The sequence below is a fragment of the Cnephaeus nilssonii genome, assembly GCF_951640355.1.
Source record: "Cnephaeus nilssonii genome assembly, chromosome: 10".
NCBI classification, from domain to species: domain Eukaryota; kingdom Metazoa; phylum Chordata; class Mammalia; order Chiroptera; family Vespertilionidae; genus Cnephaeus; species Cnephaeus nilssonii.
The window spans coordinates 74,278,741-74,305,625 of NC_137081.1; the positions used below are offsets into that span (position 1 = coordinate 74,278,741).

At 41.0% G+C, this 26,885-nt stretch overlaps 1 protein-coding gene across 1 annotated transcript in view; it reads right to left on the minus strand.

Moving 5' to 3' along the window:
• Positions 1-26,885, minus strand: part of THSD7B (thrombospondin type 1 domain containing 7B) — a gene marked incomplete at its 5' end in the record, with an annotated part of 754,786 nt that overhangs the window by 107,467 nt on the left and 620,434 nt on the right. Inside the window, 2 exons of the mRNA XM_079782710.1 lie at positions 4,017-4,167; positions 11,430-11,563. Coding sequence (XP_079638836.1) covers positions 4,017-4,167; positions 11,430-11,563 — 285 coding nt within the window. The remainder of the gene's footprint in view (positions 1-4,016; positions 4,168-11,429; positions 11,564-26,885) is intronic.

The window sequence follows — 26,885 nt, forward strand, 5'->3', positions numbered from 1 at the left end:
AGCATCTGTAAATATAAGCTAAGTCTCCACATGATATTGTCATTAAAGTGATACTGAGAAAGAACATGACTAGAATGCAATGACCAAGAGACTTGTGACCCAAAGAGTGTTCTCCAAAGTGGTTGAATCAGAATCACCTGGAAACTTGTTAGAACTGTAAATTCATGGGCCCTACCCCAGACCTACCAAATTGCAATCTCTGGGATGGAGCAGAAGAAAAACATAAATATATTTTTATCTCAGAAATATTTTGCTTTGTTCTTTGAATTTATTTATTTATTTAATTATTTTTTGTTTGTTAGAGAACTGCCCTAGGAAGAAAACAAAGGAGACTAAAAAACAAAACATAGTGAATTGGTTCCATTAACGTATGTCACCCTGCAGACTATCAAAAGAGAATTTTGTAAAATAATGGCCAATATTGTACTGTAATACAACATGGTATAGAAAACAATTATACAATAATTGTTTCTATTTTTTCTCAGAAAATGCACATTAATGTGCTAATTAAACTTTAAGCACAAAGATCCAGCTTGCTAACTTTGCCATTATCATGATCATGATCATCACCAACTACTGTTTAAGCATCTATGATGTTGGCGCATTATGCTAAGATGTGGAAATTTATTAAAATTATGCAACATATATAGAGATAGGGAAACTTATAAGTTGTGAGTACTAATTAACATTTTTTCACTTTAAAATCTTTATTTATACTAGAGAACGAGGGACATCTGAGGAAGAACATGCTCTGTCAGACCTGAGTGACCATGGATAATGTCTATCATCAGAACACAGTGTTGTTATAACTCCAGCACAATGTTGTTTACTGATGATGTGCTCAATCAAAGTTACTGTTGTCATAACTATTATTGTTATTGCTATTACATTATTATTATTATTATTATTATTATTATTATTACTAGAGGCCCAGTGCACGAAATTCGTGCACGGGGAGGGGGGCTGTGTTTGTCCCTCAGCCCAGTCTGCACCCTCTCCAATCTGGGAGCCCTCGAGGGATGTCCAACTGCCCGTTTAGGCCCGATGGGATCGGGTCTAAACAGGCAGTCGGACATCCCTCTCACAATCCAGGACTGCTGGCTCCCAACTACTAGCCTGCCTACCTTCCTGATTGCCCCTAACCGCTTCTGCCTGCCAGCCTGATCACCCCCTACACATTCCCCTGCCAGCCTGATTGATGTCTAACTGCTCCCCTGCCAGCCTGTTTGCCCCCAGCTTCCCTCCTCTGCCAGCCTGGTCACCCCTAACTGCCCTCCCCTGCAGGCTTGATCGCCCCCAACTGCCCTCCCATGCAGGCCTGGCCCCTCCCAACGGCCCTCCCCTGCTGGCCATCTTGTGGTGGCCATCTTGTGTCCACATGGGGGCAGGATCTTTGACCACATGGGGGCAGCCATCTTGTGTGTTGGAGTGATGGTCAATCTGCACATTAATCTTTTATTAGATAGGATAGAGGCCTGGTGCATGGGTGGGGGCCAGCTGGTTTGCCCTGAAGGGTCCCAGATCAGTGTTCCCTTGGGGCGTGGGGTGGCTTGGGTGAGGGGCCTGTGGTGGTTTGCAAGCTGGCCACGCCCCCTAGCAACCCAAGCAGAGGCCCTGGTATATGGAATTTATTTATCTTCTACAATTGAAACTTTGTAGCCTGGAGCGGAGCCAAGCATTCTGCTCGCTCTCTGGTGGCAGCCATTTCTGTTGGACTTTATTTACCTTCTATAATTGAAACTTTGTAGCCTGGAGTGAAGGCCTGGGCCGGCCAGGGCTGCAGAAGCTTGGCTTCCTCCATTGCTGGGGGCAACCCTGGGCTCCTGCTCTCTCCAGCTCCATGGCCGCAGCCATTTCTGTTGTGATTTATGTAACTTCTATAATTGAAACTTTGTAGCTTTAAGCAGAGGCCTGGGCCGGCCAGGGTGTGCGGAAAGCTTGGCTTCCTCTATCACCGGGGAAACCCAAGCCTCCCTCCTGCTCTCTCTGTGGCTGTAGCCATCTTGGTTGGGTTAATTTGCATATTTGCTCCTGATTGGCTGGTGGGCGTGGGTTGTGGGTGTAGCAGAGTGATGGTTAATTTGCATATTACTCTTTCATTAGATAAGATTGTTATTACAATAGCGTTCCCGTTGCAGGAAGTTTCCTGCAATAGGGCTTCCTGCTGCACTCTACCCCACCCCGCCCGCTCTCCTTCCTTCTCCCCCAACCCAGCCTCCGCTCCTCCCTTCTCCGCCAGCCCGCCCACTCTCCTTCCTTCTCCCCTGACCCCGCCTCCGCTCCTCCCTTCTCCACCATCCTGCCTGCTCTCCTTCCTTCTCCCCCACCCCGCCTCCGCTCCTCCCTTCTCCTCCGCCCCGCTTGCTTGCTTCTCCGCAGCTTTGCTTCCTTCTGCAGCTCTTGGCTTCTTTCTACGCTGTCTTGATATGCAAATTAACTGCCATCTTGGTTGGGGTAATTTGCATACTCGCCCTGATTGATTGGTGGGCGTGGCTTGGGCGTAGCGAAGGTGTGGTCAATTTGCATATTTGTCTATTATTAGGTAGGATATCTTCAAAGATACAACCCCATAGTGACAAGCAAGTACCTATGTCATCTTCCAGACACACAAAAGATTAAAATATTTTCTCTGTCACCAATTAATAAACACTCCAAATATAGAGTGACTATGTTTAGAAAAGCAAACTTTAAAGAAAGTGTCTCTTAGAAACCCAAAGAAGCAAGCACACAATGCCAGTCATCACGACACTGCATGAAACACTCCTCCAGCAAACATTTTCACTCAGTTATCAGTACTTTGACTTAAGAGGGCAACATTTTCATTGCAAAGTGCTCACAGCTTAATGGATTCTGCTGTGAGCAAATTAGAATAAAAGAAGTGAGAGAAATCACGGCCTTTACATTTAATTAAACTTCTCCAGGTTGTTAATTCTTCTGTAAGTTGATTAATAAAAAGTGTAGGCTACCACACTTTCTAAACTGTGACTATATGTACTCAGTATAATCAGACAGATTATTATAACTTGCTAAAATAACTCACTTGGTTCTTTAAAAAAATGTTGCATCTTAAAGCAAGAGAAATATTGAGTCTAAATCTACCTTAATTCTTCTAAGAGAAGTGAACCAAGGTTGTCAGAGAAAAGGCTCTGGCTTCCTCAGACAGAATAAGGTTCAGGCCCAGCTGCATCGCTTAATCACTGTGGACCCCTGTGAAGCTACTTATCCTTCCTGAGGATCAATTTCTTCATTTGTATAATGGATTTCATTTGTATGAAGATTTTATTCACCCTTTCCACAAACATAAATAACACCACTGAATTCGAAGTATCCTAATTCTTTCCTTCCTCATATTTGGACCCATATAATATGTTCCTTATCCTAATTTTATTTTTTAGTGCTTTAGGCAGAAACATAAGGCTAATACAACATTGGAATTTATCTTCTGAGAATATTAAGGTGAACCACATTAGTTGAAGAATATTCATTTTGGCATATTCAGTTATGTTTTCATTTTTTAAAAGAATAACAATGAAGGCTAATTCTTTGGACTTCAAAAAAGGTTTGTTTTTGTTAAGTTCTGGGAAAATATGGCCAAAGAACACCACATCTTTGGGAAAACAGCAAAAGACATCACTAACAGAAGCTAAATTACACAGTGGAGTTGAGCTACTAAGATAAAATTGATTCTGCCACAATAAAAATGGAACAGAACCAAGAGATGACAATGAGAATTGTTTGAGTACTTAAGAGACCACTTTAACAATGGGAGTGCGTTCGAATCCTAGCATCATCATTATAGGCTCATTTTCCATCTTCGGTTCCCTTGATAAATGCCTAAACAGAGGCACTGGCATTTTAAATTGCTCAGTCTTGATAGCTGATTTTTTTTTTCTTTTCCTATCTTAGGTAACAATATTTTCCTCTAGAACTAGAAGAATGGTTTTGAGAGCAGCACTGTGAATGTCTAGCGAAGGCAGCCCCGGAGGATTAGGGCATTGTCAGGGGAAGAGAGTTACCTGTGGGCACTTGCTCCAGGTTCCCCACTCGGACATGACGCATTCATTGGGACACAGAAGTGAGCAGGGCTGGGTTTCTGGAGGCATCTCGTCCTGGTTGCAGAGGCTGTTATTTACTGCTCCACCTTCACTGGAGGCAGTGTTCACACACCTGCGAGGCAAGATCACAACATAAAGCGATTACTTAAAACAGTAGAGAGTACATTTAAAATAGTTATGATGTGTCATAGTTACTTACTCCTCAAAATAACGTAAGATGAGCAGAGAAACCAGGAAAAATATTCCAGTGGGCCTTCACGGAATGACAACTCTGTGCTGACCCTTTTATTCCGCAGAGCAGAAAAGATCAACAGGGACAGGAGATAACTACTGTCCTTGAACACCTCTCACTCTAAAGAGACCTACAGTATATTTGCTCAGGTCCAGCACAAAGTGAATTTTCTTTTTATTGTAGCAAATCTTGAAGGCGCTCCTTTTCAGAATGAACCCATCACTGTGTAATAGCCTGGACCTCTGGTTGCCATGATTCTCTCACCTTCCCTAGACTTCTATCTCCTATCATATCATCCACGCCTCCCTAATCTGTGTTCAACACATTTAAGGTCATGAAAAAGTAAAGAATATTAATTGAACATGTTTTTCTTTTAGGTGTTTTCTGTAAATCAATAGGAGGTTTTGATGCCACAAACCAAAGGACAATGAGCAAGCACTTTTGTGCACAAGATATAGATGCACACATTATAGTTGTTTGGACTTCCTGGTGTCGGGCTTTGAGACAAATGTTGGTGAAAGCTAAATCAATGATCATGATGTTGATACCATCAAATGAAAACCCAAATCTTATACCACTATATACATCCACCAGAATGGCTTAAATAAAAAAACATGAAAAATATCAAAGGTTGGCAAGAATGTGGAGAAATTGTGACTCTTCTCTAACTCAGCTGGTGAGAGCACAAATTCTTTGGTAAATTAGGTGTCAGTATCTACTAAAACTAAACATATACATCCAGTGTATTCCAACAATCCCAATTTTATATTCCTCTGCAAAACAAATGTGGAAAAAAGTGTACCATAATATGACTGAAAATGTTCATGGCACCACTATTCATAATCAGCCAAACTAGAAACAGTTTACCTAGACAATGTAGCCAGCAACAGTAAAATAAACACATTGTGATAAATTGACCCAAAAAAATGCTATACAGTGGTGACAATGCATGAACTATGATTGCATACAAGAGCATGGGTAAAGCTTATCCTATATAATAAAGAGGTAATATGCAAATTGACCATCACGCCCACCCTCGCACAAGATGGCCACGCCCATGTGGTCAAAGATGGCCGCCACAAGATGGCTGGCAGGGAAGGGCAGTTGTGGGTGATCAGGCCATCAGGGGAGGGCAGTTGTGGGTGACCGGGTCTGCAGGGAAGTACAGTTAGGGGAAATTGGGCCAGCAGGGGAGCAGTTAGGCGTCGATCAGGCTGGCAGGTAGAAGTGGTTAGGGGCAATCAGGCTGGCAGGTAGAAGTGGTTAGGGGCAATCAGGCAAGCGAGTGGTTGGGATCCAGCAGTTCTGGATTGTGTGAGGGATGTCTGCCAGTTTAGGCCTGATCCCCTGAGGGGTCCCAGATTGGAGAGGGTGTAGGCTTGGCTGAGGGACCAACCCCCAGTGCATGAATTTTGTGCACTGGGCCTCTAGTAAATATAATATTAAACAAAAGAAGCTAGACAAAAGAGAACATTCTTTATAATCCCATTCATATAAAGTTAAATGGACAATACTCCTCCTTGGTCTCAGAAATCAGAATAGTGATTACATTTGGGATTACTGACTGACAGGGGCTTAGGTGGTCCTGGTAGTATCTTGTGTCTTGGTCTCTGGGCAGTTATAAAGGTGTGTTCACATTATGAAGTCACCAAGCTATACCCCTATGATGTGGCCTTTCTTTGTATTTATATTATACTAGAGGCCCAGTGCACAAAATTCATGCACTTGGGGGGGGTGCCTCATCCTGGCCTGCCCCCTCTCGCAGTCCAGGGAGCAGACCTAAGCAGTCAGTCGGACATCCTTAGCGCTGCCACAGAGGCAGGAGAGGCTCTAGCCACTGCAGCTGCGCTCGCCAGCAGTGAGCCCGACTTTTGGCTGAGCAGTGCTCCCCCTGTGGGAGCTCACTGACCACCAGGGGGCAGCTGCTGCATTGAGTGTCCGTGCCCTGGTGGTCAGTGTGCATCATAGTGACCGGTCATTCCGCCATTCGGTTGATTTGCATATTAGCCTTTTATTATATAGGATATCAATTAGATTATTTTAAAAATAATTTTTCAAAAGTGTTTAATAACGACTTGGTATGTACAAGCTCTTTTGCTAGGTGTTGGGATAAAATGTTATTCTTTGTTAGTAATAATTCACATAGTAAATATTTTTAAGGGCTTACAGTGCACCAGGCCCTTGCCTGATGCTGGGGCACACAACTGAAACAATGACAGGCAGGTTCTTTATTCTTACCAATATGTTCTTGTAGTGATAATGATCAGAGTAAAGGCGAAGATGACCATGATGATGGGATAAAAGGTGCCATTTTCTGGCCTGGTTATTTCAGACACAAAGCCACACCAAGGAGAAAACATCTTAAGGGGGGTGTGCAGGAGAGCTTTTGGTACTCCACAAATCATGCTGTGCTGAAGTGAATTATCCTACATAGTAGGAGTCTTTTTACATATATATATTAATAATTGTTTAAAGTTTTAGGAAAATCTTAGTCAATCACTAGGCACAAAACAAAATAAACTTTATTAGGTGCTAAGTAATGGGAAAGCAATGTATAAAGGAGGGTAGGAGAAAACAGCAGACAGAGAGAAGACGTAAGTATGTAATGCTTTCCTACATTGGGAGGCATGGTACAGAGTTATCCTTAGATTTTAATTTCTCCTGCAGTAACAGTCAATAGTGGAAGGAGGGACCATGAGGTGGCTTATTTCTCTTTCCCTGGACAAATTTAAAGCTTGAAATTGCTTTTCATTTTGACCGCATACTCTCAGCTGATGTCCTTTTATCATTTCACTGAGAAGAAGAGGTAAGGCTACTTCTGGTCAATGGTGACTAGTTGAACTTATGCATTAGTCTTTTTTCATCTCAATATGCCACAAAAACAATATCAAAATAATTTGTTGCGCGCACGCACACACACACACACACACACACACACACACACACACACACACACACACCAAGAGGGAGGGAAAGACATTACCCTGTGAGGACAAAGAACAAGAAGATAAAGGCAACAAAAGGAAAATGGATGGGCTAGTGCTAACTGCCTTACCTCACCAGGAAAGCTGAATACAAATTCTTCAAGGAAAAACAAGGAAGTACCTCCATTTACACCACAGAACACATGAGCTATTTGGGAATTTGTGTCACTAAGTACACCTGGAAATATGAATGAAAGAGGCTGAAAAACTGGAGAATTTATTGAAAGTATGTTTAAGTACCCAGTCCCTGGGATCCCCTACCCTAATCTACACAGCTCGGTGTTAGTCCCTCTCTGCCAATGCAGGAACTGAAAGTTTATTAGCTAGAAGGGGTCATAACAAAGGCCTTTTGATTAGAAAATACACAGTCCCTTAACATCATACTGAAAACAAGAATTAAGTTCAAGTTTACATACTGTAAAAATCACCACAAACTTAATGTCTCGAACAATGTAAATTTGTTATCTGATCATTCTGGAAGTGCAGAAATCCAGCGTGAATCTCACTAGGCCAACTTGGTGCTTTGGAAGAGCTACATTCCTTCCTGTAGCCTCTAGAGGACAATACACACACACACACACACACACACACACACACACACACACACACATATATATATATATATATATGTGTATGTGTGTAATGGTTAATAATATATATATTATTATTATTAACCGTTACACACATATATATATATATGTGTGTAACGGTTAATAATATGAATTTTTTTCAATAGATGGAGTTACACATATATTGATATATATGCAATTTGATATGTATGCTATTTTGTTGTATTGACAACAAACTTCAAAACTTCATATGTCATATTTTCTGAAGGTGTTAACATTATAGATATTTTTATGTTTAAAAATGTCGAATTTCATGCCAAAAAAAGAGCATTTGCGGGAAGTTTTAATTCATTACTTTATTTCGAAGAAAAATGCTGCTGAATACTTCGGGAAGATTATGGTGAACATGCTCCATTTCAAGATACTTGTGAATGCTGGTTTAAACACTTTAAAAGTGATGATTTCGATGTGAAAGACAAAGAATGTCCAAATCAACCGAAAAAGTTTGAAGACCAACAATTACAAGCATTATTGGATGAAGATGCATGTCAAACTCAAAAACAACTTGCAGAAAGATTAAACATCGCTCAGCAAACAATTTCCAATCAATGGGAAAGATTTTAAAGGAAGGAAAATGGGTGCCACATCAACTGAACGAACGACAAATGAAAAACCAAAAAGTCATCAGTAAAATGTTGCTTCAACAGCACAAAAAAAGTCTTTTTTGCATTGAATTGTCACTGGCGATGAAAAGTGGATTTATTTTGAGAATCCCAAATGCACAAAATCATGGGTTGATCCAGGTCAACCATCAACATTGACTGCAAAGCCAAATTGCTTCAGAAAGAAGACAATGCTCTGTGTTTGGTGGGATCAGGAAGGTGTGGTGTATTATGAGCTTCAAAAACCAGGTGAAACCGTTAATACTGATTGCTACCAACAAACAAATAATTAATTTGAACCACGCTTTGATCGTGAAATGACCAGAATGGGCCAGAAGACATGGCAAAGTAATTTTGCTTCATGATAATGCACCATCACACACTTCAAAAACAGTTAAAAACACGTTAAAAGCCCTAACCGGTTTGGCTCAGTGGATAGAGCGTTGGCCTGTGGACTGAGGGGTCCCGGGTTCAATTCTGGTCGGGGGCATGTACCTTGGTTGCGGGCACATCCCCAATAGGAGGTGTGCAGGAGGCAGCTGATCGATGATTTTCTCTCATCATTGATGTTTCTATCTATCCATCTCCCTTCCTCTCTGAAATCAATAAAAATATATTAAAAAAATAAATAAATATAAAAGACACATTAAAAGATCTTGCCAGGGAAGTATTAGCCCACCCGCTGTATTCACCAGACCTTGCTCCTTCAGATCACCACTTGTTCCGATTGATGGCACACACACTTTCTGAGCAGTACTTCAAAAGGTACAAAAAAGTGGAAAGTTGGGTCTCTGAATGGTTTGCCTCAAAACAAGAAAAGTTCTATTGGGATGGTAATCACAAATTATCTAAACATGGGGGAAATGTGTAGCTAGTGATGGACATTACTTTGAATAAAGCACTTTTGATGTTTCTCTTAAAATTATGTTTTCTTTGATTATAAAATCCACATTATTAACCGGTACACCTAGTATCTACACTAATAAAAGTGAAATATGCAAATTGACTGTACCTCCACAACGCCCACCAGCCAATCAAGAGTGGGTATGCAAATTAACCCAACAAAGATGGTGGGTTAATTTGCATATGCAGGCGCAGAGTGGCTGGGTGGGGTGGGACACCTGCTATGAGGGGGAGGGTGGGGGGCGGAGGGAGCTACAGGAGCAGCGCTCCAGCTGGAGCAGAGAAGACTGAAGGCTCAGGCCTGAGCAAACACTGAAGGCTCTGGCAGAGTGAAGACTCTGGCCAGAGCGAACACTCTGGCTGGAGTGAAGACAGAAGGTGGTGGCCAGAGTGAAAGCCTGGGTCCCAGGTTTCGGAGGAAAACCGGTGCCGACAGCCTGGGGAAGGAAGGCCTATTGCACAAATCTTCGTGCAACGGGCCTCTAATATATATATATATATATATATATATATATATATACACATACATATATACACACATATACATACACACACACACACACACATATTTACCTTTTCCAGGATAACAAAAGGAATAATCTCCTTTCACGTTGTTCTAGAAGACTACATGATTTGAGTACTGGCACCAGCACATGAGGCAGCTTGTTATCACAAGCCCACAAGGTTGCTGGTTTGGATGCTTCTTTCTCCCTGGAATCCTCTTTCTATAGAACCTCATTTATTTGGGTCCCTCCTCAAATATTGCTGGTCAACCTCCCCTAAATAGTATCCTTCATCTCTCTGACCCAATTTTATGTTTTTTTTTTGGCATTTAGTAGCAAAGACTTTCCAATATATTTACTTATGTGTCTATTTTTTTCTCTGCTACTATACTCTAATGTCTTTGAGGACAGGAACTGTTTGTTCACCATTTTTATCCCCAGTTTCTAGAACAGTGCCTGATAATGGAAGGGAAAGATTCTAAGCCTATTTTTTAAATTAATAAGTGATAGCAGTCATGCATGAACCATGAAGATGTCCTCCAGTTTGTAGGTTTTAAGAAAGAGAACAGATAAGCTGTTTCATGTATTACAATAGCATGCTGTTGCCCTTGCTGGTGTGGTGCAGTGGTTAGAGCACCGACCCGGGCACCGAAGGGTCATGGGTTCTATTTTCAGTCAAGGGCATGTACCTGGGGGCAGGTTTCCATCCCCAGCCCTGACAGAAGTGCATGTGGGAGGCAAACAATCAGTGTGTCTCTCTCATATTGATCCTTTTCTCTCTGTTACCTTCCCTCTCTCCCTTCTACTCTCTCTAAAAATCGATTAAAAAAATATCCTCAGGTGAGGTTTAAGAAAAAAAAAAGAGCATGCTATTAAACTCAATAATAGTTGCATTGCAAAGTACCTGGAAAATCCGCTTCACATATTTAAATGTGATCATACACATAAATCACATGACACAGTGAGTATGTATGAGTTAGCAAGGATGTCATTACAAAATGCCACGGACTGGGTGGCCTGAACAACAGAAATGTATGTTCTCAGAATTGTAGAAGTTAGCAGTCTGAGATCAAGGTGTTGGCAGAATCGGTTTTCCTGAGGTCTCTCCATCCTTGGCTCCTGGATGTCCCTCTTCTCACTGTCCTCACCCGGTGTTTTCCTCTGGGTGTGTCTACCTCCTAATCTCCTCTCCTTATGAGAAACATGGCAACACAGCCAAACCTCCTAGTTTGTTGACAGTGATGGCCAGGAGTCAGTGGAGGGATGCCAGCCGCTCCATGCCATCGGCTTCCCACCAAAGGCACTGGCAGGAAATGGTAAGGATTGTGGCTTCATTGCTGAGGAAATCCCACCCCCTCTTGGCAGTTGAGGGCACATGTGCTCCACGGATTCTTAAAGACGAGCAACAGCCAGAGTACACTGTGTGAAAATCAGAGTGTGCTTGGCAAACAATGCTGTTGCTTTTACAGAAATGTCGAAGTCCCACTGCCCCCTTTCCCAAACGCCTCCGTTTCCACACACCTGATTTTCCTAGATTGCGTTCCTCCGCCACAGCGCAGGGACCTCAGCTCGTTGTGGATTCTGCATGGGGACCAGTGTTCTACAACCCAGGAATACTGATTGCACTCACTGTAACACGGGACTGCCTCATGCACCTGTGAAGAACAGCAAAGGAAAAAAAAAGTATGTTAAACTATCCAAGTTATAGAAAAAATGCCTCTCTTTTGTAATGCCTGCTGAGCATAATCTGAGAACTACACTCTGGTCCAAACAGCCAATTATATCCCTCAAAGCAAGATATATTTGGCTTCTCTGAAATTACCGACTTGCCTAAAGAAATATACCGGGGAAATCAACTAAGATATGATGGCATGCCTTTGCAGAAGAGAACAAAGGAGTGTCATTTCCCATCAATGAGAATAGGGATTCCATTATCATTTCATTTCCTCAAAGAGCTCACACAGCATCTATTAGCTGGTTCAGCTCTCAATTATAATGGTGTATTGTATTCTCAGATGTACTTTAAGATGTCAATTGAAACAAATACATGTAAGGGAAATTTACTCCTGAACATAAGAGGATTTTAGAATGCATAAGAAAAGTGGTATTTTTGCACTGAAATTTTCTTTTTAGGCTCCCAAATGATCAATGCTAGCAGGCAATAATTTAGCCTCCTGGGCATTGTGGCTTCATCTGAATGTAGCTATTTGTAGGATGTTTTCAGAGCATAGTTAAAACACACAGACACACACACGCACAACAAATGATGCCTAACTGTTAGAGGCTGTGCATGATTGCTGACTGTGAATACCCACAATGTCATGGTAAATTCACTAGATGCCATAAATTAATTCTTAGGTTACTTCCTATGTATTTGTTTGTAATTTTTTCCCCCTGAAATTGATGGGTAGTTAAATGCATTTGTCTGCCTCTTAGAGGTTGAATTTGAAATGTATTAGTTCTCAATAGAGAGCACAGTGTTCTTCCTCGGTAAGAAAAAAACAACAACTGTTCCCTGGTGTGATATGATGCCATAGCCCACAACGATGGCTCTAGTTCAGCCTGCTGCTAAAGAGTGGCTCAGCCCATTACCCAAATAGTTAATTAATGCCTTTCCTCTTAAATAAGAATTTAAGCCTGGATCCTTTCCTCCCCTTGCCTTTCTAATTCCATAAAATTGTAAATGATGACTAGGCAGTGCTATCCAAATAGAACCATTACTTCCGAGTTTCTACTAAATGCAGGGGAGAGCACTATGTAATGGGATAATCAGAAGATGAGATTGGAGCACTGTCAGCATGTTAGATGGAAATCAAATGAGAAAAGGTTATTTGCGAGACTACATCTTTGGAATCACAAATAATGTCAGAAACTATTTTTATCTGCGGGGTTCTATTTGGCTCTCATGTAGAGTGCACACGGATAAGGGAAGCCACGAAGTGAAAAATATGTGAGGGCAAAATGAAAGGAGATGGAAAATAGAAGTGGAAATGGGTGTAGGGAAAGCAGGAATTAAGTCATAAAAGAATCACATTTCTTGCTGTGAATGCCGACAGGAATGAAATGAAAGGGTCAGAAGCAGTGCCTACATTAGAATAACGTGTAAGGAAGGAAAGTGCTAAAAAAAACCTCATAGGATGCTAGAGGTAAGAGAAAAATCTATAAAATTGAAAAGACATGACCCCAACCGAACAGACACTGGGAAACAGAGCTGACAGCCACTGAAGGTTTAGTTGACCCAGCTGTACCCTGGACATGAAGCTCTCACTAAATTTATAGGTTCATTCTATGAGCTCCTTAATATGTATCAGACAATTCAAAGAAAGCTTGTTGATTTACATATGAGATACAAGAAAGTCTGTCAAACCACTTTGCACAAACAGGGGATGGAAAAGAAATTGATTAAAAACAATTTCCCCCACACCTCCCGATGTGTCCATCTGTAAGCAAATGGTGGGCTAGCCCCCTGAGATGAACTATCAATACTAAGCAAAGCGTATAATTCCAGCCATCAAAAGCCCAAGGTCAGATGGAAAATGAAAAAGTGCTTAGTTGCATGTACCTCTTCTATAAACCTTGAACGCTTGGTGATAGATGGATTTACTGCTTTTATTCTTCATGCTCCAGCGATCTCCACCTGTGGCAGAGTCGCTAACCTCAGTGACAAGCTGCTGGAAGACAGGGAGTAGGTCTATGTAGGACGACGGTGACCACCTTCTTGATTAACAGTGGAAAAATAGCTCCTCTTAAAGAAGGTTCTCCAGTCCCATGGATTTACTGGACATGACCCCATATGCATCAGCCATTTTAATGATATTCACACTGTCACTTCTAGATGATAAATCGCTACCCTTCCCTCAAAGCACAGCAAATCCCACCACTTCCGCAAGGCTCTCCCCATGTTGCCAGTTTCCCAAGTTTCCACGCCTTTGGTACTCAGTGACAGTCTCAGTTTTTAGCACACTTGCAGCTACATTATAATGTCAGGTGCACATGCACAGGGTGGGGACAGTGGTGGTAGCTAGGGCCAACTGTGGGTTCTAGGGCAGCAAACACATTTGAAAAAGTCATCACTTTGATTCCTCTATATGTTTCCTATTCTCTCATACTAGCATAGCCCTTTTTTTCACCTCGGTCTTAATAACGTATGTGTTTACTTTTTATCTTAATATTGAGAATATGCTCAGGGAAATACAATTTGTATTCTCCATACCTAAATATGCTTTTCTATCAGCATATCTAACCAGGAGTCAGATCTGCAATAGCAATGTTATTTATGTGACTACTTAAAAAAGAAACTTGTGAGTCTCAGGCAGGCCGGAACGACGTTTCTATGACGTCTGTATTTCACAAGACATGGAGAGGAGGGTAGTGCTCAATAAGCACTTGTTGAATTAAAACTAATTTTTGAATGTGCCCAGGTTGCTAAATGACCCTTAGTTAATTTTCTAGAGAAAATAAGCCCACTAAATGGAACATGTAAGAGGTACTTTACAAAGCTCAAAGGACAATAAGAAGGAATAAAAATGAAAACTTTTCTTTCCATTATGGGCTTTGGTGAAGAATAGCAATCACTATTTTATCAAAAGGCACTACTTGATGATTTTGCTAATGGAAAAAAAGGCCATCCCTTAACAATTGTGAGAATTGTCTCCTTAGAGCCCTTGTCCACCAGGCAAAGGAATCTTACCTAGAGGATTCACAACACCTAGAAGAGGCAAAAAGGCAGCTCACTCATTTGTGCGATACAAAGAACATTATGAACTGATGAACAAAAATAGATACAGAGGCAAAGAATCATTGAACAGACTGTCAAACTACAGTGGGAAGGCAAGGGAGGGCCTGGGGGGGGTGGGGTGAGAGATCAACCGAAGGACTTGTATGCATGCATATAAGAATAACCAATCGACGCAAGACACTGGGAGGGGGGTGAGGGCATGTTCTGGGGCAGTGGTCGGCAAACTGCGGCTCGCAAGCCACATGCGGCTCGTGAGCCGCGGTTTGCAGCTCCATTGACTAATGAGTTTGCCGACCACTGTTCTGGGGGGTAGGGGAGGCCGGGGGGAGGTCAATGGGGGAAAAAAAGGAGACATATGTACTACTAATTGTAATACTTTAAACAATAAAATAAAAATTTAAAAAATGAACTACCCAGACGCCCGATTTCTTCTCCTGTCAGTCCTCTATGTTCTCCCTATTTCATATTGCTACTCAGTTGCTGATTATAGTTTTATAATGAAAATGTGTTAAAACATGGGCTTTATCAGGGAATCATATGGAAATGTTCTGAAGGAGAGAAATGAGCCATGGGGAAGTTAAATGAAAATCATGCTTTAATGGCATGAATTAGGAAGAAAATAACAGAGTTTAATAGGGTCATTGAAATTAAAAATGCCACTGAAAAGTCTAGGTCCTCTGAGAGAGGTGACATTACGTTCTCCTGGTAATGCATCCTATTTATTACTTCTTCATTGGGAAATTCTGTTTTTATATTTTGATAGTTCTGGAGTCATAATCATAAATGGACTCATTGAGTCAAAATTTTAATAATTACTAAGTAGGCCACTGCTCATGGTAACTGATCAATTTTAATTTGATATTGTTTTCTGATACCACTCTTCAACTTCAGACTGACTCCTGTGGGGGAAACAATTGGAATCTAATTGGGCATCAGTGACTGTCATCATTACATATCAGAATCTTAGGCTTCAAGGGCTCAGATAAAGCAAACAATCCAACAAGCACAATAATAACAAAGACAAATCAAGGAAAAGTCATGGTCTCAGCTTTTCTGTAGAGGCAACCCTTTGCTCCAGTGAAGCTGCTATCAAGACTAAGGACTCTGTGGCTACTTTGAATTTGAAAAATTGGTTAAAAGGCCCATCTGGGGCCATAGTCAGGGGCTTTCCCATGGGAAGCGGGGAGGAACTGGTCCCCTGGAGTGATGAGCTCACAAAGCATTAAGGATTCCCCTCTCCTTCAAATGTTGTGAGCCCTTAACATAAGATGTACAAACTTGCCTCTGATCAGGCCTAGGGTCCTCAGCCCTTACCTACGCTTCCCCTCTTTCCTCCTCCAGGCCTCATGCTCTCTCTTCAGAAGGATCTTCTAGGCAACACCTTCCTTCAAGTTACCAAATTTGCCCCTTTTCTTATTCAATCAGAAACTTAAGTTATATTCTCCTCCATTAGGACCTGTCTGACTGACTGGAAAGTATCACATTTACATAACTACCCATTAACTTTTCACTTCCATTTTTATTAACCAGGCATTTAAATCTGTTTATTCACAGTGTGACATATGCAATTAAACCCAGAAGCTTTGCACTGTGCCCATCAACAGTCCCCAGTCAGTACAATAATGCTGTGTAAAAGATTATCCTATCTAATAAAGAGGGAATATGCTAATTGACTGCCCCACCCTCAAAGATGGCGGCGCCCACAGCCAATAAGGAGGGAATATGCTAAATGACTGCCACGCCCTCAAATATGGTGGAACCCAGTCCGCCCAGGGCCGCCCGAGGCTCAGGTAACCAGGACCGGCCGAGGCTTGCCCTGCCGGCAGTGGCAGCAACAGAGGTGTGATGGGGGCGTCACCTTCCCCTGATGGCTGGGTCACCTCCTGCCCCTGAGGACTCCCGGACTGTGAGAGGGGGCAGGCCGGGCTGGGGGACCCCCCCTCCAGTGCATGAATTTTCATGCACTGGGCCTCTAGTAGCTTATAGGAGACATTCTATGTCTTAGGTCTTAATTATCACAGTCATTTGAGTTAGACAATATTTACAGGGAAAAATAACTAACATTTACAGAAACTAAGTTAGTCACTCATGGCTGGTCCCCAAAGTGAGATTGAGTATCCCAATCTGGTGACACTAATTGTGCACTGGCTGCCTGTTTAGCTGGTTCAGGCACATCACCATGCTCTTAGAGACAGTCAATATCTTCTCAATGACAAAGGTAATGTTAGTATTTATAATTCCCGAAAAAGGAAAAACAAAAAGAGAACGTTCAAAGATGTCTATGTAGTAGATAATGCCTATTACTTTATATAGCAAAAATATTGCATGAACAATGCATTCCTTGCCTTTGGCTAGAGTTTCCTTTCACAATTTCAAAAACCCAAGAAGTGTCTCAAAAAACTAATTTTCCTGTATAAAGCAAGAGCAGGCCCAAGTGCTTTAGATGATTGTTGTCCTCTGTGTGAAGATGGTGCATTAAAAATTATCCACAGTATTTTAAATTGTTATCTATGGGAAAACCATGTCATCATGTGCTATGGGCTGCTGAAGAGTGCACCATTTGAGGTAAGGGTTTTTCTGGAGATCTTGGAGTCCAGGGATCCATTCACAGGGGAATGGATAACTCCTTTGGAGCCCAGATGCTCAAGTATGAGGCCCTGTGGCCGCCCTCTTTCTCCTGGGCATTTTCACATACTTGCTTCTTTAGCACAGCAAACCAAAGACTTCCTCAGGATGCTCTGAGCTGATCACCATGCCTGCTTTGTGAATTTCACCATTGATTTTAAATATTACATGCTTTGTTTCAATTTTGATGTTAAAATATAAAATAAACCTAATAACACTAAATCAGCATTACCTGCAAAATTTATTGACAAGTAAATTGTTGAACTTTAACCAATAAAATGTTTATCAGACTAATAATAGCGGTAGCTACTAGTACATTCTCCGTCTCTTAAAAACTGCAGTTTCCAGCTGGATGTGCAGACCCTGAGAACTACAGCATAGTGCAAGGGGCCCTTGAATGCATTCACCTTCCCAACTCTGTCTATGGTCTTAATGAATAATATAATCTCAGACATGTTACCACCACTAGTAAATGAATTTACACAATGTTGTGATTAATGTAGTTTTCATTGCATGTGAAAGAACTGCTGAATTTGAAAGCACTGATTAGAAAGTTTGTCAATGTAGGTTAAGAACATAAAGTCCTCATACCAAAACCCCAGGGAACCACTGCCTTTACATATAAAGAAGAGTAGAGATGGACCAACTAGCAGGCTATGCCCTAAAAGAACATTACTCTACATTTTGATAAAAGATATGTTGCACAGAAGAGCTATTTTTTCTAAAAGTGAATATTAAAGAATATTTTTTGCTGATAAGTTCTAAGCTCCAAATTCATTACCTTACATTTCCTAATAGTCTACAGGACTAAACCCCTTCCCTCCGCCCTAAATATCACTGATAAGATTTTAAGCACAGAGTCCTCAGAGTCCAGACCAACATCCATGGCACAGCTAAACCATCTCCATCACCCACATAGTCCTATTTTCCTTCCCATAATGGAAGACGGAGGTGGGGGGGTGAGTAGTAAGACTTAACAAGACCACAACAAGTCATGTACATCTTCCCCTCCCCCACGTTCCCTGCCTTTTTGCAGGAACTCACACACAGCCCATTCACTATAGAAGGTACATAATCGAGGGGAGCCCCAAAGCCCTCATCTAAAAAGGCTTGGTCAAAGCTCTGTTATCTGTGCTGATGGGCTTTAGATGATCTATAAATGCAAATAAGTAAAAATGCTCCAATTAAAGCATAATAGTATATAGGGTGTCCCCAAAAATGTATACACACACTTAGAATAATTATAAAGGCTGTGTTTATTAAAATACATTTCATTTTCAAAATTGTTAAAGTGTGTATATATTTTGGGGACACCCTGTGTTTCTCCCTACAGAAGATTTACATTTCTTATTGTGCGTATTTAAGCAACTATGAAAGTAAACTGAAAGGGCAGAGCAGGACAGTACAAAATGTACTGTATCCTCCATCCTGTGTAACTATGTCCCTGATATGCAGTTACCCAGCCCGCCCTTAAATCAGCCAATAAGAATGCAAAGGTAGATAACCAAAGGCCAAAAGAATACTAACCACCTTCTGTCTTTGTGTAACTGGACCCTAGCCCTCACCCGACCAATCAGGGTCAGCCAACTCAGGGGTCCAACCCTCCCCTGCCCCAGACCCCTTTAAAACCTTTGTTCTGTTGAAGCTCGCTCTCTCTCTCCACCTCCCCGCTGTGCCGCTGGGTGTGTGTGGGACTGAGCTCGAGCTAGCTCGAATAAAGGCTCTTTGCTTTTGCATCGGACTTGGCTCCCTGGTGGTCTTTGGGGATCACGAAATCTGGGCATGACATAAACCATGGCCTTGAAGTGTATTGCATAGTAATGGACTATCGGCAAAAGAAATGATCATTCTTCAGGTCCTGAAAGGGCATGGTATCTGCAGTAAAGCTCTAACACACGTGTGCGTGACCATGAACATGAGCACTGATCGGCCTCCCTCTGTGCCTGGTGTGTATCACAGAGCTGAGTGAACGCACTGACATGGCCAGGTTGGGGCAAGTTGAGCTGCACGGCACACACTCTGCACCATAGCACAATGTAAACAGTCATCGCACAAAGGAGAGAAGGAATCTCACTGCAGAATCTGGACTGCCTTCCCCGACACCCTGAGGGTGCTGCCTACCGCCATGCTGTGCAGCGGCAAGACATCAGGTGGCATTTGGGAGACTGCTCACAGCACACCATGGGCGACAGTCTTGGTGGCCCTCTGGGTTTTCATTGAACAGACTGAAGTTATCAGTCACGTTGAAGTAAAAAAAAAAAAAAAAAAGCAACACTATGTCAACTATGATTGATACTTCCAGCAAACTCTGAAAGAACTGAGCCCATAGTTCTTCAGAGAAGAGGTTATAGATAAGCCTTTATGCAAAGCGAAATAAGCCAGTCACAGAAGGACAGATACTACCTGAGTCCCCTTCTACGAGCTACTCAAATAGTCAAACTTGTTGAAGCAAAGAATAGAATGGTGGTTGTCAGGGGATGGGGAGAGAAAAATGAGATCTAATCAAGGGGTATAATATTTCAGTTATGCAAGATGAATAAGTTCTAGGGGTCTGCTGGACCACACTGTGCGTGTGGATAAGAACAGTGTATTATACACAAATGCATATAAGGTGTTTTTAGCACAGTAAAAAATTAATTAAAAAGAGGTATGTGTCTCAGAGGGAATTGGACTTCACCCTGGAATCCTGACTGGGGGGTGGGAACTTCCGTTGTAAACATCCAAGAGAAACTGTGTAGGAGTCTAGTGCAAATATTAGATACAGATAGATACTAGATACCAGAATATGACCACCAGACATCAGGTAAGAAAGGAAAGTTTTCTTTCTCTGTTGCAATAAAAAGCAGTGTGAAATGAAGACTGCTCTGCCTCCCGGCAGGAAACAGCAGTTTTATAAGTTATGGCATAAGGCGGTGCTAAAGCAGAGCTTAACAGATCCCAGGTCTCAGAAACAGATGTCTGAAGGGTAAATAAGTCACAATGGTCTAGAGCACTGTTTGGGATTTATTAAGAAATGGAGAACAGGGGTGGAAGCCTGAGGCTTGCAACTGTCAAACAGAAGCGGCGGCTTTGGGGGAGACCTTTGCTTTCCTTATTGGCCTTTGCTAGGAGAGGTCTTGTACAGCTCCCACTGGTTCTCAGTAGTTGGGAGCATCCACATTATCCCTATATGCTAGGATACATGCGACTTTCTCTTCCTGAATAAATGCAAGAAGACTATGGGCTTCAAAAAGATGTGCTTTTTCAATTATGCCCAGAAAAATCAATGTAATTTGTAATCTTTATAAAAATGTATTTGTATAAAGAAGCAAGTATAATTTAAATTGCATACCCTTTAGCCGAAACCTGTTTGGCTCAGTGGATAGAGCGTCGGCCTGCGGACTGAAACGTCCCAGGTTTGATTCCGGTCAAGGGCATGTACCTTGGTTGCGGGCACATCCCCATTAGGGGGTGTGCAGGAGGCAGCTTGTCGATGTTTCTCTCTCATCGATGTTTCTAGCTCTCTATCCCTCTCCCTTTCTCTCTGTAAGAAATCAATAAAATATATTTTTTAAAAAATAAATTGCATACCCTTTAGGCAGAGAAATCCTATGTTTATGTAGCTGGACTATTGCATTATGAATGGACAAGAAGAGTAGCCCTAGTTAGGAATGACCTAAAATGAACTACTTTGGAAATATAGTCCCCCAATTTTATTTGGAGTATCTGAAATGGGAAATTTGATGAGGTAGAATCTCATTGTAGACAGTGGGAGCCACTAAGACTTATAAGATTTATATCAAGAGAGCTGCTCCAAATAAAGTTGGGGGACTATATGTCATTTTGAATATGAGAGGGATAGGAGTGCGTGACTGTGCTGAGAAAGGCAGAAATAGCAACAGGCTCAGTAAGAGGTTATGCTTATGGATTGACTGGTATTTTCACAAAGCTTCCAACATAACAAGGAAGAAAAGACACCCAGATTTGGTAGTGAAAATGAGAGTCCGCCCGAAGATCACTGCTGTTTTTGGGAATCACTTAAGATTAGTATGTTCTAGAACCTAGGGATACATTAAAGCGCCCCCCTCCCTTTTTTTTTCTTTTTTCTCCCAACAGAATTATGAAGAAAATGATGAGGCATCAGCCTCCCAATGCCCTGAATTCCAGGGAGCTTTGCTAATGAGCAGATTAGCAGAAACCCTTGGGTACTGCAAAAAAAAACACAAAACTTTTTCATAAAGTATTTACCATCTTCTTTCATCTCATGTTGGCTGACTTGGGACACATCAGATGCTGTGTGTGACCTAAAAAGCAATCTGGGCTTTGGAAGGTTTGATCATTTACGGATATTCTCAGGGGGCAAGCACAAAACTGGCTTCCAGCACCACATCCGAAAGGCAGCCCCATAATTGATAAGAAGTCCCTTTTCACGTGTTTCTTATCATGCGAGGAGCTCACTCGGCCCACATGCTACAGTCTCTTAATCATTGTCACAGACAAACCTGTCCTACTCTGAAGCAAACCATAGTTCTCACATATCATTTACCCCATTAAAGAGAACAGAACAAAAGAAGGAGCCATAAAAAATTGGCCATTATTAGCCTGGCCAGTGTTGCTCAGTGGTTAAGCCTCCACCTATGAACCAGGAGGTCAAGGTTGATATCCAGTCAGGGCACATGCCTGGGTTGTGGACTCAATCCCCAGTAGGAGTCATGCAGGAGGCAGCCAATCAATGACTCTTTCTCATCATTGATGTTTCTCTCTCTCTCCCCTCTCCCTTCCTCTCTGAAAGCAATATATATTTTTTTAATGGCCATGATTCTATCTAGTAAGACCAACATAAAAAGGAGAAATATAAGAATTATAGTCTGCAAACTCCATTCATAATTTGGCTAATTTCTAATTGATCCTATCAGAACAGGTCGGAGGAGAGGAGGTCGCTGTACCTTTCCATCTAAGAAAAAATAGACATAATTATTAATTTCTTATGGTCTGGGAAAAAGAGAAAACTAAAGCTTACTACTATGAAATACCCTTAAAGAGATTATTCGCACAAAGACGTTCTGTGTTACACACACATGCACACAGACACAGGGATCTTTATCTTCTTCTGTAGATAAATATATGAGAAAGCAACTCTTAAGCTACTTTGTGCGCCAACAGTTTTCTTGCCTGTTAAAATACAAGGCCAGGCACAGCACAAATGGCTTTTTAAAATATGAACTCTTAGTGTGAGTTCTCCCATAACAGACCGGATGTGTCTGGGGCTCAGTTAAAGTGAAACGAGGAGCCACAAGTGGTGTTTTATAACCAAGGAAGGCGCAGCCTGACCTTTGCAGAAATGAGAGGCGAGATTGATTGGATAATGGAATCCCTGCCATTCACTTACGTGGTGATGAATTGGGATCTTGGCACTGATTTCCGCCCTAATTCCATCAGTTGGAGACTCTTATTGGGGACTAATTGAAAGCTGCTGCTTTATGGAATACAGAGTATCTTGTTGGAAACATTCTTCCGCTGAGGCAGACAGTGAAGAAGAGACAAGGACTGATAGGGCCTTTTTGGCTCTTCACAGAATAAAAACAGGGGAAGAACACCGAAGGAAAGTGATAGTTTAAGGCGGACTTGTATCTGGCCTCCATTTTAAGAAACAACTATTACTAAATACAACATAAATAATGAAAATATTCCTGGGTACTCGCAACATGAGTTATTTGGAAAACATGACAACGGAGGCCTTAAAATGTGTTACAGAATGATCAATTAACCCATTTACAAAAAGTTGGCACATTTCTACACACTAGGCATCGATAAAAAGGTAAAATATAACTACAAGTGTGCATATACAACTGACAGCCCTTCTCAGATGTTTACTGAGGACTAAGAATTCCAGAAATCATATTTTCTGCAAACAGCCTTTCCTTCTGCCAAAACACACACACACAAAACAGTAACAAAACTTTATGCTCCATGTCCCTGGTTTATCCGCTGTGCTCAATAAATGTGTATGGGCATAAATAATGAATGAACAACTGCAGAAATATTTTCTGTGCAAGCTTCCTGAAAAACATACCTAGACCAAACCATAATGCTGGTATCACCAGAAGTTAAAAGTGTCGCCCTCTTCGTAATTATTTTTACAAGGATTTTAGTACCATGCATCAATAATTCAAATGTAATTGTTTATAATTAGACTCTGGTCCCAATATTTGAAAGTGGATATCCAGATGAATTCATAGAGTCTTTCTGATATTTCTTAGACATATGTAAGTTCAAAGTTCTCTCATTTCTGAATTCAGTTATAATTTCTCTAAATATAATGGCTGTAGTACCCCATATCCACATCATAATTATGGATGCCATGACTTCATTAAGAAAATACAAGCTTCTAAAAGGATTGAGTTTTTCTTCCCTTGAAGGCAGGTAATATTCAGAGTGGTCAGCACTCACCAGGCCTAAGTAAAGGTAGGATCTGCTGGCATGAAGGAGCCAGGCTCACAGTGACAACTGAATCTCTCAGAAGGCGGGGACTATATCTCTTGAGTTGCACATCTCTATGTTGTAAATAGCATCTGATATGCACTGGGCCATATGGCAGGCTCGTAATAAATAAATGTTGAACTTAACTAAACTCTAGGAAGCATAGGGCTTATGGTTCTAGATCTGAGCTTATACCTGACTTGGTGGGGGTTGGGGTCTGGTAAAATATTCCTCCTTATCAACCGAAGGACTTGTATGCATGCGTATGAGCATAACCAATGGACACAGACGGGAGGTGGGCGGGTGAGTGAGGGCATGTGCTGGGGGTTGGAGGTGGCTGGGGAGAGGTCAATGGGGGAAAAGGAGACTTATGTAATACATTCAACAATAAAGAACTTAAATTAAAAAAAAAAATGTTTCACCAAAAAATAAAAATAAAAAATTCCTCCTTAACAGGAATCAACACTGCTTTGGATTGATGAAATGGCATCTGTAGAGCAATTTAGGAACTGGGCACCATCAAGTAGTCTACTTGTATTGGATTCCTGCCCTCCATTATTGGATTCCTTGGTTGGATCCATTAAATTGATAATGTGGTCCTCTATGGGGGTGGCTGCATTTCAGTGATGGGAGAAGGGATCCTTTATACTGTGTGAAAGATTATCTGTGGTCTAGTGCGCAGAGAAGTATGAAGGAAGCTGTGAGAATGGGGTTTTGCTTCAGGTTCCGCCATTAATTTCCTGGCAGCTCACTTAAGGGACTTTTGGGGTCTAGCTTTCCTCTTTATAACCTGACATTAGAACTTATTTTTAAAGGAAGAACAGCATGGTACATGAGCTTTAGACACTTTGAAAGAGTTCTCTATAATAAATAATATTGGTTTTGAGTAAGATTAGCATTGCGGCATGGAGTTGAAGAAGTTTTGGAGCTGGAAGTAAACTATATGTGATCATATATTTCAACTGCATAATTTTCATCAAAATTATACTTGCCCTCTCATGTAAATTAACCTAATAAACTTTGAATACTTTCTAACATTGCACCCAAACATGGGAGGTAACATTGAAAGAGAGAGACAAATGCCTTGATGTTTTACGTGCTTTTCCACCTTTCACATACCTAATACATTGCTGAGAAAAGTAGATACCCAACCAGGGCCAGCTAAGCCAGCAGAGCAGCCAGAGTCACTCCAAAAACAGCAGTATCATGTCTGATAAAGATGCAAAGGAGTATTTACAGATTTCATAGTCCTATCAATTTTGACATTTCCCTTGAGCATGAAATTATTCCTCCTAAAAAAGAAAGTCTCTAATTTTATAGCTGAGATATATGAAGTGTTCTATGCTGAAAGACTTAATTAAAAACCATTATTAATTTAGGGATCATTTACTACATACAAGGTGGAGTATAAGATATTGGTGGGAATAGACAGAAAATAATGAATATCATAAAAATTATGTTTCATTAAAGATAAGTGTAACCGGATACCAAGTTATAGTCTTTTTACAGTTTCAGCTTTGAACAGGTGCAGCTATACCGCTCGTCCTTACTCATGTGTTAATTTATCAGACAGGTACTAAATTCTGCTATGTAAGGCTCTTACTCTCCTTAGATGCTAGATAAAGAAAGATACCATGAATCCTTTCTTCTCATGCACTAGTGTTGGCAAACTATGGCCCATGGACCAAATTTGGCCTGCTGCCTATTTCTGCTTTTCATCTTTAAAAATGGGATATAATTTACATATCATTTAAGTTCATTCTTGAACATGTAAAGTTCAGAGGTTTTTTTTTTAATACATTTGCTAAGTTGTGCAACCATCACCCGCTATTTCTAATTCATAGTATTTTCATCACCCCTCCTCCCAAAGTCACAACCCATATTCTCCTTCCCCTGGCCCTTGGAAACCAACCACCAATCTACACTGTTCCTCTATGAATTTTCCTTTTCTAGATACTTAATATGTTAACTGAATCGTACTGTACAAGGCCTTTGTATCTGGTTACTTTTACTTAACATAGTATTTTCAAAGCTCATTCATATTATAGCATACGTACTTCATTATTATTTATAGTTGAGTAACATGCAGTTGTTTGATAACATACATGTTAATCCATTCTTCAAGCTGATGGGCATTTGGGTTGTTTCCATCTGTTGGCTCCTATGAATAATGCTGCTATGAACATTATTCTGTATGGATGTACATATTGATATTATTATATGTCCTAATATCTGGCCTATCATGGAAAATGTCCCATGTGAAAATGAGAAGAATGTATGTTCTGCTGTTCTTGGGTGGAGTGTCTTGTACTTATGTAGTTACCTTTAGCTTTACTGGTCATCTTTATTTCTTCCTTGTTATTTGAATTTGAATGGCTGTCAAGTGCTCCTTCATTTCTGTGTGGAAAAACTCCCTTTAGTATTCTGTGTAGGACTACCAATACATTCTTTCAGTTTTCATTTATTTTTGGACTTTCTTAATTTCTTTTTTTAAATTAAAAAATAATTGAATTTACTGGGGTGACACTGGTTAAAATTATACAGGTTTCAGGTATACACTTCTATAATATATCATCTGTATATCATATTGTGTGTTTATCACCCCAAGTCAAGTCTCCTTCCATCACCATTTATTCCCCCTTTTCTTCTTCTATCTTCCCCGCCACTCCTTCCCTCTGCTAATCCCCCTACTGTGATCTGTGTGCATGAGTCTTTATTTTTCCCTTTGCTTAGTCCCTTCACCCATCATCCAATCCCCTCCTCTCTGACAGCTGTCAGTCTTTTCTCTATGTGTCTGTTTCTATTTTGTTTGTTTATTTTGTTCATTAGATTCCCCATATGAGTGGAATCATATGGTACTTGTCTTTCTCTGACTTATTTCACTTAGGATAATATTCTCTAAGTCCATCCATGCCAATGTACCACGCTTTTTTATCCACTCATCTAATGGACACTTGAGCTGCTTCCAAATCTTGGCTATTTTAAATAATACTATAATGAACATAGGGGTGCATATATTCTTTTGAATAAGTGTTTTAGGTTTCTTCTAATATATTCCTAGAAGTAAAATAATTAGGTCACAAGGAAATCCCATTTTTAACTTTTTTATGTAACTCCATACTGCTTTCCACAGTTGCTGCACCATTCTGCATTCC